The sequence below is a fragment of the Rhinoderma darwinii genome, chromosome 7 (genome assembly GCF_050947455.1).
Source record: "Rhinoderma darwinii isolate aRhiDar2 chromosome 7, aRhiDar2.hap1, whole genome shotgun sequence".
Taxonomy (NCBI): Eukaryota; Metazoa; Chordata; class Amphibia; order Anura; family Rhinodermatidae; genus Rhinoderma; species Rhinoderma darwinii.
This window is the reverse complement of record NC_134693.1, coordinates 29,128,061-29,143,000: the sequence shown is the minus strand read 5'-3', so window position 1 is coordinate 29,143,000 and position 14,940 is coordinate 29,128,061. Positions and strand designations below refer to the sequence as shown.

The following is a 14,940-nucleotide window of genomic DNA, read 5'->3' as shown; positions in this document are numbered from 1 at the left end:
TAATATTATGAGGCTGGAACAATGGGCATAATTATGAGGAATATCAGTATTTTCTAGAGATTATAACCATTATTAGTCTAGATAGTTTGTTGAGTAGAGTATTCGCTGGTGAGGCCGAAACAATCGTCTTGACATATCCATTCCTCTTTCCTCGGTTTACTTTTCGACTCAGGCAGCAAATAGTCTAGACTCATAAACGCAGCAGCCATCGCATTTGTATTGAAAAACTGATTCAATGATACTGCTCCAGGCCTTCGTAAGACAGTAGAACTGGTTGCTTTAACAGCTAACTGTTAGTCCTCAAAGGAACATTAGCATGGGATCTTTAAATGAAGGTGCGGTGCTTACTCTGCACTCTTCTGAGATATTGTCAATAAAGCTTTAAAAACAGAGTGATTGCCCAGACTTTAATGATACCTCTGCGACGACCACAGCTGACCTGCCTGACCGAACGCTATAAGTGTTGAGCAAGTTCATCATACCTTGACCAATCAGAATATTATTTAAGAAAATGTAAAAATAATGCATTCTTTATAGAGTAGTCCTAAAACCACAATCAGTGAGTGAAAATGTCAAAGCCGCTAATTGGTTCAGCCCTGCCTGCGTATGTCATGTAACCTGGCCCGCTAAGGCTTCTTGATGAGGACGTGAGTTATTTGATGCAATAATCCCACTCATTAAAATTGACCTTGTGTTCTTGGATGTGGGAAAGGAAAAATATCACTAAGAAAAGGGCTGATCAATTGTAACATATTTATACAAGACAAAAACATGCTATCTTTATTTTTCTACAGATACAACTGTAGCTGTATTAATGAGTTGTTTGTACCAAAATAAAAATAAATAAAAGTAAATTCTTAAAAGGCTTCTATGTTGCCGTTTCAGTGGCAGAGGAATTTTTGATAAAATAACTTTTAGTAATAAATTTATAAAAACATGAATTTTTTATTTTTTTTAAAAAGCCTTGATGTATTACACTAACAAACTAACCATGTGCCACGAGTTCAAAAACGTACTAATAAATTCACTTTAAGGAAAACCAATTAACTTCAGCTGATAGCAAACATTATATTTTTGTTGGCATATTCCCCAACAACTTAATGTCTATGGCAGAGTGGTAGTTACGCTTTCCTTCAGCGGGGTCAAAGATTCAGTTTGCTGCCCTAGTCCTGTATCTAAATACCTTGGCCAAGGCAGAGTTGCTTGTTGATGCCTAGATCTACAACCTGGCACCCAGGGCACTTGCCCCACTAGCCCACCCTAGCTACGTCCTTAGTGTATGGGGTTACCACATGTTCCCCAACATCTGATTCATCTGACGTGTTTGCTCCAGAGATAAGATGCTCCATTTTGCAGTCCTTTACCTCCCTGCTCCACTGAAATAACATGCAAATTTAGAGAGGATCTGTCCCCACATTATAAGTGCCCTCCTACATAATGTGAATGGCGCTGTAAAGTTTGTGTGGGACTTAATCACTGCTGTACAGCGACTAAGTCCCACACAAACTTTACCGAAGTGTCGGGATTGTGAATAGACATCGCGTCCTGGCTGGAGGTGATGTCTATTCACTGTCAAGACACTTCAGTAAAGTTAATGTGGGTGTATGTGAAAGCACAGCATGATCTCGCTAGATCACGCTGTGCTGAGTATGAATGGAGAGAAGTGTATGATGCTGATTGGTCAGCGTCATACACTCCTCTTTACAATGCCCACTTGGTCAAAAGTTAAAAAAAACACCCAATTGGGCATTAACAAACTAATTAGCATAAATCTTAAATTGTGCATAACTCCCTCAAAAATTATGGTTTTTCAAAATAAAAAACAGTGTTGTTATCTACATTACAGCACCAATCACATTATGTAGGAGATAAGGGACTTATAATGTGGTGACAGAACCTTTTTAAGCCAAACATCCATATTAATAATAGAAATCTGGACTAATAGTTGTTGACTGATTATTTGATCAACTGCTTGCTCGTATCTATAGCCAGAATTACTGAGAACTTTTAGGAAACTAAACAATAACATATAAGCACCGCACAAGGCATCTTGGTTTGAGTCAAGCCCAGGGCTCCTATTGCTGCGTTTGTGACCATGCCTGATAACCCAATTCCACATGTAACAAGAAAGTATCTTACTGAACAGGAGCTTAGAACTAGGATGATAAAAGATAAAACTTGATGAATGGTGTTCAAAGCTTAGGTGTCTGAGGACAAGCAAATGTATCTCCAATCTTTGATGTTTTCGAGGCGACTATCTACTTACGGCCACTCAAAAGACCATAATATACATTAGATAATTGACGGCCAACTATCGAATGCAAATGGGGATACAAAACAATGAGAGATGACTACCAGCGAGTCCTGTCTCTATAGGATTCTATATCCACATTCATATATGATAATGAGGTGATGTTAATGACTAGTTATACATTGTTTTGTGGACAATGGTCTACAATCAATTTAAGGCAACAGTGCTAAGCAACATGTCTCCATTCACCCTATGAGACTCTTTATGGTTCTTTCCCTTTTTACAGTATGAGAATTACAAATTTCTTGGAAAATATTGACAATCTTTATAAAAAAAAAGAATCAAAATTTCATCTTAGAGCATTATCTGTACTGGGTTTTATCTGTCGTTTATTGTGAACATCTGATCTTCAGACACACAGATTACACATTGTGCTCCGGAAATAACTTACATATCAGATTAGACAGTAGTTTCTAGTTCTAGTTTATGTCAAAGCAGTCCTTGTTTGCTTTTTTCAAAGTGTCAAAATGTTGTTGGAAAAGGTCAGGTATATCATCTTTACATACTGCAAATGTGAAAAGCAAGTAATACAAATTCTATTCAAACAATCTTATCAGCATCATTAAGGACTGGCAGATCCCATGAGCCGAAAATAGTTAAAATGGAAGGTACAGTTAAGGTACTTTGACACGGCCCGACGTGGGCCGTGTAAACGAGCGTGCCGATCAACGAGACAGCTCGTTGATCAGCGCTCTTTTTCTCCTTTCACAAGCATGGGGACGAATGCTCGTCCTCATACATTTCTATCATGTTGGCAGTGCATCGAACTGATTACCCAGCGAGATGTGCTGCCGACAATGATAATGTTTAAGGCATTGATAACTATACAATCAGCTGATGAACGAGTGTTTGCTTGTTCATTGACTGATCGTTGCCCTGTTCACACAGGGCAATCATTGGGAACGACTGTTCAATGAATGCTCGTTTGCCCGATATTTGGTCGGTGTAAAAGGGCCCTAAGGCACACATGGCAGACTTTTTCCATTGTGGATTTGCTTTGAAGCAAGGCAATTGTAAGGGTATGTTCACACAGTATTAAGTTTAGGCTGAAATATCAGATGCTGAATCTGCCTCCAAAATCAGAGCATTTACACTGCAGATTTTGGACACTGATTACAAAATACACGCTGATTTTGACCTTTTTTGGCACGGTTTTTGAAAACAGCTTACTTGAGACTTTGACTTTGAATAGTAAAAGCAGCACACAGTTTTTAGCACTGTTCAGCATTCAAGGTATACGTTTTTCTGCTTCCCATTTATTTCAATGGGAATTTTTGGGTGGATTCCATGCCTAGTTGGTCAGTACTCTTTTTTTTATTACCACTGATTTTGACTCAAGGCGTGGAAAATTCAGCATTGTGTAAACTACGCCACTGATTCCCATTGAAAACAATGGGGCCAAAAAAAGAGGCGTTTTCCATGATGATGCCTAAGCGGAAAAATCGTCTGAATGCGAACACATCCTAATTGTTCTCTGCTGATTGATTTTAGTGCGGATTACACCCTATGCATTGAAAACGGTGAAATTCGCTTTGATAATCCATGACAAATCCTCGACAGAATTGACATGCTGTGGATGGAGAATTCCAGCTCATTGCCGTTGATTCCGCACAGATTATTTTTCACTACATGTGTATGGTTTTTTTTAAGCCTCATCTACATGTATTGTAATGTAAACTGCTGTAGATTTTCAGTGCGGAATCTGAACTGAAAGTCTGCAGCAATTCTGCAGCATGTGAATTTGCCCAGCTTCTGTAGACCAGTATGACTTGACAATCTTAATGGTTCCAAACTTAAATGAAATCTCAAATTTTCAGGGGCCAGACTGAGGTAAAAGCTTGGGTTGTAAAATGTATAGTAGGTTAGTAGTTACAGAAGAAAGGAGGAATTTTGATATAGCGCAAACAAGTTACAATTTTCAATATGTGAAAGGGGTGGTTTGCAATGATATTTTGCCTACGCGTTTCAGACACAGCTCGTGTCCTTACTCATGGCATGTGGTCAATGTTGATACAAACTCCCCAAGTTTACATCCGGTCAGTGTGGTTAGAACAAAATCAAGGTTCATGACACCTGTGATTTCCGGATATACAAAGAAACCGGAGTGCAACAGTACTATGCACATCAAGTATAAAATACAAAAAATAAACGTGGTTGACAATGGTCTACAATCAATTTAAGGCAACAGTGCTAAGCAATGTGTCTCCATTCACCCTGTGAGACTCTTTATAGTTCTTACCCTTTTTACAGCATGAGAATTACTCATTTCTTACAGTATGAGTACAGTATGAGTGCAGTTCTTACTCAACAGACTTTGTATGTGAAAAATATATTATCATTTTCATCCATATGTGATGTGATCATAACTCATGCCTGGGATCCAATTTGATCAGAGACCGGATATAAACATACCGGGAGTCACATATCTTAAACACAATATTGAAAAACTGTAAAAATATAAGCGAAAAAATTACATATTAGCTAAAACAAAACATAAATGAATTGGTCGGAACTATATACCGAATTGTGTTGGTATTATTGGCAGTATAAGCACCATCTTATAATATATGCATTATTTTACATTAGATAATTTATGTGGTGTATTAGACTGTCTAGCTACACCAAGTCACATAGCGTCGTGCACCATCATTGCCAGTAATAGAGATATGTTCCCAATGTTACAAATACTCCATATTGTATATTACCCACGTCAGTGTGTAAAGTGATAGAATCACAGCACTAGTCCCATGACTAACCAATTGCAGTATACCAGGTAGCTTTGTTAACTAATGGATGATGTATTTAGACATAACAGAAAAGGGAAAAAGAATGTTAATTTTGAATGATCCCGCCTTATTCAATAGTGGAACATTAAATCCTTTTGTAGATTAAGGCCTGTTGGAAATCTGGTTTTGAGATTATAAATCCAAAATGCCTCCCTATCAAGTAAGGTATGCTTCAAATTACCACCTCGTGCCGAACCTGTAATTCTCTCGATAGCGTATGTCCTAAATGAATTAACTGACCTGTTATGACACGTAATGTGTCTGGCTGCATTGGAGATGTTAGGAATAGCAGGATTCCTGACATACCCAAGATGTTCAAGGATTCTAATTTTAAGTGTTCTTGTTGTGCAGCTGACATACATTAAACTGCATTCGATATATTCAATGATATATATTACAAATTCACTGTTGCAGTTAATGTATGTCTTAATAGGAAAATGCTTAACTCAACCGAGTCATGAAAAATGTTGGTAGGCTGAACAAATGAACAGACTTTACAAGGGTTGGAACCACATCTATAGCATTCTCTATGTTGCAGCCATGTGGTTTTAGTTTTGCATGATGAAAAAACAGAGGGAGAGAGTATATTGCCTAGTGTAAGTGGTCTACGTGACACAGTGCGGTATCGTTGTTCAAATATTGCTTCCAATTGCTCATCTTCAAAAAGGATGGGAATGTATTTACATACAATATCCCTAATCTGTAGGAATTGGTTACTATATTGGAGATCCAACGTAGGTTTGACTAGACCCTGAACATGGGATGATTTCTTGTTAAATAACAATTGGTCTCGAGATTTAGATTTCACTATGGATTTGGCTCTATCAAGAGTCCAATTCTTATAACCTCTGTTCTGAAGTCTATGACAAATTTGTGTTTGTTCCATATTGTAGCTCTGATCTTGACTACAGTTTCTCCTAGCTCTAATCATCTCTCCTACTGGAATTGAAGAGATGGTGTGTTTGGGATGGCTGCTTTTAGCATGTAAGATGGTGTATCCTGTGATGGATTTACGGAATGTTTTGGAGTAAATCGTTTCCCCTGTTATGGCTGACAATACCAAATCCCAAAAATAAATAGAATCTTGTTGAGTAGTTGTAAGAAGCAAAATCCACACAGCACACCATAGAATAAAACCTAAAAAAAAAAAAAAGCCCATTGTGGGCATGTGAATATGTATACAACATTCAGGGTTTATTACATTTGGTTGGCCGCTGCTCTTCTTGTGCCAACAATTGTACATAGAACCAGTTTGAATGGACCAATGGTGGGAGTTAACATGTCTTAAGAAAGGATGGGGAGGGCTGATCTGAACCATAAGAGTAGAGATGTAAAGACAATTGTATATATAGACTTGATAGGATTTTATTGACATAAACCAGACAACACATTTCAAAGTCAGATTGTCTTCTTCCTCAGGTCAATATATGAACTGCTCTTGTGTCATGGATGACTTTAAAATTGACTTGGCGATCAGATGACCTATATAACACCACCCAGATGACAGAATTTTCTGCATAGTGAGCAGAAATGTAAAAGGTCTGACTGGGACAACTCTGTTATTCTGGGGTTATGCTTGTTCTAGGATGTTAGTGACTACAGGCAAAGTATTTCTAATAATATGGTGAAGAGGTCTTGCAACACTTAGATGTTTTTAACACTTATGCCTCATGCACACGACAGAGTGCGCTGGCCGAGTCCCGTCAGTGATCCATGGAAAGATAGGTAAAGTGAATGGTTCTGTGAAAACTGTCGGGTGCCACTTGGATTCTGTTAAAACAGCCCGAGTGGCACATTGGTCGTGTGCAACTGGCATAATACATTTTACATATCTACATTTTAATTTGTCTTTTATGTACTTTAATAAACTTTTCATTATGTTTTAAGTTATTTCTCTTAAATTTTGTTATTTTCCCCATCAGCCTTTACTCATGCCCTTCATGCTCTTGATGGAGCTACGTCCCGTCTAGAATTCATGCCACTGCTAGAACAATTCGGGAACCATTACATTCAGGAGGCTGTGTATGGATTTGAGGAAATCTGCTCTATCTGGTATCCCAATCGGCAAATTCAGAGACAACTGTGGCTTGAATTTGAAGATATAAGCAAAGGTAAGAGATATCCTGTAATATCTCCAAATGTAACCTTCATAATAATACTTTTGCACCCTACCAATCCATCAATAACTCCACCACCCAGTTATCCCACCTACTCAATCATTCCTCTCCTGCTTCTTCTTCTTCTCTCTGCCAGACCCTTTATGGCTACCCATCGCCCATACATTTCAGAATGTTGATAACGACATGCATTCTACAACCTGTCCCCTCTATACATCTCTGCCCTAATCCCCCGATACCTCCCCACATGTTATTTCCACTCCTTGCAAGATCTCCTTATATCATTGTCTCCTAAATTTCTCCCATGCACCCTTCATACTCTGGAACTCACTACCATAACACATTAGACTCTCTCCCACCAGCTAAGATTTCAAAAGCAACCTGCAATCTGCAATAACCCTGTCTCCACTACACAACTGTGTTAGGGCCTGTTCACATCAGCGTGTCTTTCCGTTGGGGGGTTCTGTTGGAGCTTTTCGTCGGGGGAACCCCTCAACAGAAAGACAAACGGAAACCATGGCTTTCGTTTGCATCACCATTGATCTCAATGGTGATGGATACTTTGCTAATTGTTTCCGTTTATCACCATTGTGAAAGGGTTCCATTTTTTTTATGGAATCAATAGCGCAGTCGACTGCAAACAGAAGCTATGGTTTCCGTTTGCCTTTCCGTTGAGGGGTTCCCCTGATGGAAAGCTCAGATGGAACCCCTCAATGGAAAGACAATGCTGATGTGAACAGGCTCTAAGCATCTTCAACCATCACCTTCTGTCTCTTTTGCTTTCCCCTTGTAGACTGTAAGCCCACATGGGCAGAGCACTCTCTCGTTCTGTACGAGTCTGTCATTCTGTAAGCTCATGTCTTGTGTGTATCATTTGTTAATATGTGGTGTATTTAATCCGTTATGTATTTCATATGTACTGGAAGTTAATGCCGTTATAAAATAAATAATAATATGTATGCAGTCTTGTCGCAATACTCCATTGAATAGTTGCTAACCTTTAAATTCTCAAATCAAATTAGTTTTAGGTTCCACTAAAATGTGTTTTTACTGTCAATAAAATGGACTAGTCCCAAAACAGTCATGGTCCCCAGTTCTTCGCTCCAGGACCACAATGTAACAAAGACTATATTAGGAAGTTAGAGAACTGCATTATGTGTTCTAGTAGTTTAGCCATATTTATTCATATATAAAAAAGCATAATACGCCTGTCAAAATATTTTTACTTATTATTGCAGTTATGTAGAGTAGCAAGTTTTGCCTTTGTACATGTTGCGATTATTTTAGCACGGGGATACAATATGGGGTAGATCTATTAATAATGGCTTAAAGCTAGAAGTGCTAGGATGAAGATGTGCCAAATATTTCAATGACGCGCACGCTGTTTGATAGACTTGTTACATCTTGGCGCATCACGAACCAGAATCCACTACATTTATAAATCTAGTCTATATGTTTCTGTATAATCTTGGCATTACTGTACAGTATATTGCAGCATAATACAAAGATTTAACTGCAGGGCAAAAACGAAGGTATGGACAATCTATAATAAGCCCTGATAGTGAGAATTGTTGCATTTCTGTTCCAAAGTATTTATATACAATTAATTGAAAACCTTTGTCATTGGAAAATTTTTCGGACATGTCTGAAAATTTTTGCTGATCGTAAATGTGCAACCTTGACATGTATTCTGTAGTCTGACAAGTCATGAAGCATCGATTGGAAGGTACAGTTAATATATTGGTTCTGGATTTTCAGTACATAGTCAAGGGTGTATGATATTGTTTCAATTGTTAATCAGATTTTGTAATGAACACAATAACTGTATAGTTATAGCTAACATGTTATATATTTATTTATTGGATGACATCTGGGGTTCCTTGGGTTCTATACTGAACATGTGCACGTACATATTTAGTTACACACTAAACGTTATCATTGGATACGCAGGACATACCATTGATAAGGTCTAATACATTATTTGCGAATCAACCCAAAGGCAATAGACCCTAGTGAAACAAGTGATTGGCTCCAGTTAACTCCAAATGGGGTTGTCTTCTGCTTTGGGTACCATTGTTTTGTCACATATGAGAGTCCCCTGATTCTTTGGTGGGTCAGTATTTCCCTGGTTATATCTTTCAAACCAACTGTTAGTATGGGGCAAGTGGGGCAATCCAATGACATTTAAATCATCATGTTCCAGCTACAAAACTTCTGAGACATATTGGCTGAGAACGCATTCTGTCTATAATACAGGATTATTTCCAACCAAATCATGTCATTTATGTCCTTGCTGTGTGAACTGATTTATTTAACAGAGATATCAAATTGTAAGTTTTACTGAAGCATTAATTGTTTCTTTTGTTCTTCTTGACGTCTTCTGCAGATACTTATCTATTTGTTCAGTTAAGTCCTTATCTATAATGAATAATAGCGAGGGGGACAGTAATAATTGCAATCTTAACAGCGGTCGTGCCCCACAGATAATAGTCAGGATCAAATAAGGGAAAAGAGACAGTTCAGGCCAAGGCTGCGAACCCTTCATCTGTTCAGCTCCTTACCAGGAAAATAGTTCTACAGGGATCGGCACAGATCTTAGAGATTGTGTAATTTTGATTGGTTACCGTCAGAGGTGTAGGTGGAAGCACTTTGGTCCTGGTCCAAAAGTAATGAACTCTAACCACCAATAATCTTAAAGACTGTGGTAAATCAAGATTTTATGCTATTTATGCTCATATAATCTCCACTCAGGGACCAAATATTCATTTGTATAGTGAGGCAGCTCTGTCTAGTCTGTAATCACATCATCAATGTGCCTTGAATCTCTTTATTGCCTACTTATAGTGCTTCTCTACCAGGGATCGCCAGATAGATGCTTTTTGTGCGGTCATGATAATGGATAGCTGTATTTAAAAGCCTCAATTATTGAAGCATTAAAGCACATGCCACATCTCACTTTTTACATGTATGCTCTACTCGAATCCAATCCTGGCCGCATTAACCCTGGATGTGCCCAAAGCTACTGAGGCAAATGATGGCCCTAAAATGTTCCAAATAGTGATTCCTAGGAACACTATAGTCATATGGTACAGAAGCACCCACACTAATGTAACCATATTATTGTACCCATCACATAGTAGTGCCCATAAAATTATTCCAATCTCATAACAGTGCCCGTAGGGTATTTACTGCTACAAAACATTGCCCATACAATGACCTACCTAGAGAATTACACATACAAATGTGCCAGCCCCACTATATAATACGACACATTTATCTCCTGAATGGTTCTCCACTACTTCCACAGGAAGTCACATGTGATCAGAAATGTAAAAGATGCAAGGAATAATCTAAAAATGGGACATAACTAATGTTATGTAAGGAAAAAATATTCATTTTTGTTCCTCTGCACGCACTTCACTTTACGGAGACATTTCTTAGCACCATAGTTGTATTTCCAATTCTGATTGCCATGCACTGAACAGACCATTGAGGCACCCTGTACAAAACCCAAGTGATTTGCAGTACACATTATATTTGCCACATAACTGCGGTTTACACTGGTAGGTTAATTGACTTCCCAAAAAGTTGGCCTTAGTAGCAGGTGCTTGTGTGACTGTGGTAGGGAAATTGAATTGAAAGTTTCAACTGAGAAGCAAATGCATACAGTACTAATTTGTGGTACAGAAATAAAAAAGATTATATTAACCCATTAAGGCACTGTTACCTAATTGTACGTTATGGATTGACTTACATTAAACCACCAGGGCTTACAGTTATGTCATGGGATTATAAGGGCAGCCCGGCTTTCACTGAAAGCCGGGATCGGCGATAAACTACAATCCCGACCATTTAACCCCTTAAATGCTGCGGTCAATAGCAACCATGACATTTGTGTTTCGACAGGGTGAAAGGGGTTCCCTCTGCCGCACAACGTGGGCCACTGATGGGTTGCCATAGCAGTTGGGGTGTAACAAAGGCCTCCAGGCCTGTCATGGCTGTATGCCTATTAAGTTTTACACGGACAGGCACTATTTCATTGCTATACCAAATTATTATATACGCTATCAGAAAATCACTTTGTCAAGTCCACTAGTGGAATTAAAAAAAAAATAATGAAAGAAAGTGAAATAAAATGTATAAAAAAAGTGCACAATCAAGAAAAAAAAAACATAATTTCTGTAAACAAAAGGGTATTTAGTAAAATAAAAAAATATGGTATCCATGTGATCATAATTACCCGCACAATAAAGTTAACACTTCATTGAAACCACATGGTGAATGCCTTACAAAAAGCAGAATCAATTAATTTTCCATCCCCCTCCACAAAAATAACAAATGTGAATCAGGGAGTTTCATATACCCTAAAATGCGGTGACACAAAAACAAATTATCTAAAAAATATTTGGTATCGTCATAATCGTATCGACTCATAGAATACAGGTAACACATTAATTACGCCGAACGGTGTAAATTTAAAACACTAAATATTATGTCAGAATTGCTGTTTTTGCCAGAAAGAGTTAATCAATAAGTTATATGTACGACTATGTTGATGGAAAAATAAAAAGTTATTGCTCTTGAAATGCGTTGATGAAAAAACTAAACAAAATTTGCTTGGTCATTAACCCCTTCACGCACCATGACGTAAGTGCACATCATGGGGCAGGGGGAGAACTATGGATCACGTGCTAAACCCACTCCATACGCTGGGGGTGTCAGCTGTGTGTTACAGCTGACACCCGGCACCAACGGCCAGGAACAGCAATCCCATTTAACCCCTCAAATGCTGCGATCAATAGCGACCACAGCATCTGAGGAGTTATATAGAGGGGGCGGCCCCCTCTGACAGCTCATCGGCGCCGCCACAACGCGATCGTGGGGTGCAGATGGTTGTCATGTCAGCTCAGGGGGCTAATGAAGGCCCCAAGGACTGCCTTCACACTGCCTCTGTTAAGCCGTGCCTGAGGTTTGTGGCAGGGATTAATAGAAGCCTGTAAAAATGACTATACAGTGCAATACATTAGTATTGCAGTGTTTTGCACCAGCAATCTAACAATCACTGGTTCAAGTCCCCTAGGGGGACTAGTAGAATGTGTAAAAAAAAAAACTTTTCCCATTTTTCCTTTGAAGTAATGTAAAAAATAAAAAATAAACAAAATTGGTATGGCTGCATCCGTAAAAGTCTGAGCTATTACAATATATTATTATTTAATATGCACGGTGAACACTGTAAAAATGAAAAATATAAAATGCTAGAATTGCTGTTTTTTGGTCAACTTAGAGGTGAAAAATATGTAATAAAAATTGATCATAAAGTCGTATGTACCGAACAATGGTACCAGTAAGAACCACAGCTCATGTCGCAAAAAATTAGCCTTCGCACTGCTCAATTGACAAAAAATAAAAAAGTTATGGCTTTCAGAATGTGGAAAAAATATATTTCTTTTTTCTAACAAATTGTTTTTTCTTTGTCAAATGAGTGAAAATGTAAAAAAACCTATATAAATTTGGCATCGCCGTAATCGTATTGACCATTTAATTAATTATATGGGTCATTTTTACCACACGGTGAAAGATGTAAAAACGAAACCCAAAAGAAAATGGAGGAATCATAGTTTTCCAATTTCATCCCACATAGATTTTTTTTTCAGTTTCCCAGCACTTTATATGGTACTTTAAATGTTGCCAATTGAAACTACAATTTCTCCTGAAAAAAAACAAGCCCTCACACCACTCCGTTGACGGAAAAATAATTAAAAATGGCTCATAGAAGGCGGGGAGTGCGAAACGAAAATGAAAAATAAAAAAAATGGCTTGGATTTAAGGGATTAAGGTCCAAAATAGGCTCATCACTTGGGGTTAAGGAGGCCCCTTGTCTGCTGATTTCTGTTTTTGTATAAGGAGAAGCAGTGTACAGATTTTTATATACAATTGTATATATTACATTTGTTTCCTTCCAGGTTCGCGTTATTTTAAGGACTATGTAAAGCTCTGAGCTCATACTCTGGAGTGGAGCCCTTGATAGATCTCTGAGCTACGTTTTAGGAGCCAGTAATTGTGAATGCACTGTCACTCCGGGATTGTCTGCACTTAGCTGTATCTAAGATGCCCTGTCTCATTAATCCTGATATCAGATGATGTGGCACCATTGACAAAGCTCCGTCTCTGACTATTGTAAAGAGTCCTATGGATAAACCTCTGTGGGTACAATGTGTACAATGCTATTCCTATTATAAGTATCAGTAAAAGACAGCTCCCTGTGCATACTAAAGAGATGTCTAAGAGATGGATCTGCTCTTTATTAGTTGTGGCAGTAAATTCTCTCCAAATATGTAACTGATCTGATTTAGCGATACTGACAAAGTCAACTACACACATTTATTTTAGGAACTTTCCCATAAGTAAAATAGATGGCTGGGAAATATGACGAAGCAAATGACATGATAGTAAAATACTGTCTGCGGTGCAAGACTCAATTATAGATTCTATGTGGTGATTTGCAAATACTAGATCTCATTTATCAAGAATATCTCAGACAAGACGACCTGATTGCCCACAGAAACTAATCAGGGTTCAGCTTTTACTTTCTTAATTGCACTGAAAAAATGAAATATGGAATTTGCATTCCCTCGGGTTGCAATGTTTTGGCGGTATTGATAGGCAAAAATCCTGGTACTGCTTTTACCGATTTTCTTTAATTCAGCTGTATCAAGCGCCCGAATTAAAGATGGCCTTCCCCCTGGTCCCTTCACTGTAACTGAGGTGTTCTTCTAGTGATATCTGTGTTTGGTACTTATGGGGCACATGTGGCAGGCACTGATGGGGTCCATATGAGGCTGAGTCACTGATGGAGGCATCTCCTGCAGTAGCAGTGCCACCTGATGCACCGATAGGGGTGTCTAAATATAAGGCAAGAGGACCTGTCACCACTCCTAACAAATCTATTTTAGTAAATATTTATATTCCCCTTAAAACAACAATTCTGGAGATTCTTTTCTTAGAACTTTGCGTTGTGCTGTTCCTCTGTTATTTCTCTCAGAAATTAATGAATAATTTGACAACTGGGTGTTACCATTTCCCTTATTAAAGGGCGTATCCCTACACAGTCACACTGTCAGCACTGATTGGACATTGTCAGTCTGTGTAAGGACACACCCCCAACTGATAACACCTAATTGTCAGTGTATTCATTAATTTGGAGGAGGAATAACAGAGGAACGACACAATGTAGAGTTTAAAGAAAATATGCTCCAGAAGTTTTTTTTATGTGGAATACAATTATTAACTAAAACCGTCATGTCAGGAGAGGTGACAGGTCTTCTCTAAGGAAAGCTCTATGACTTACCCTAAAAAATGTAGGTGTTAATAAAATTGATAACGAAAATTATGTGTATAGTGGGCCCAGAGCTCCACATTGCTAGTTTTAGGGGTAGTGCGTTGGGGAGGTTTTATCTATTTTCCAGTTTTGAATGTTGGAGATAATGAGAGGAAAGAGGCGTACTTTGAGGTACTTGTATAGCACAATAGAAAGTTTTTAGGGTTCACAGTGAAATGCAATACATGGGAAAGTTAAAAAGCTTACCATAGCCACCTATCACATTTATTTTCATTCTCTTTCATTTGCTATTGTACCTTCGAAAAATACCAGTTGTAATCTCATACCGCCCAACTGTACCAAACTGGTTGCAAAATAGATGGGGCTGATGCAGATTTTTATATCAAA

At 38.2% G+C, this 14,940-nt stretch overlaps 1 protein-coding gene across 7 annotated transcripts in view; it reads left to right on the top strand.

Moving 5' to 3' along the window:
- ASTN1 (astrotactin 1) overlaps positions 1-14,940 on the top strand; it is a 348,098-nt gene that overhangs the window by 303,241 nt on the left and 29,917 nt on the right. For all 7 annotated transcript variants that reach the window (XM_075833082.1, XM_075833076.1, XM_075833081.1 and 4 more), the window contains one exon: positions 7,020-7,208. In XM_075833082.1, coding sequence (XP_075689197.1) covers positions 7,020-7,208 — 189 coding nt within the window. The remainder of the gene's footprint in view (positions 1-7,019; positions 7,209-14,940) is intronic.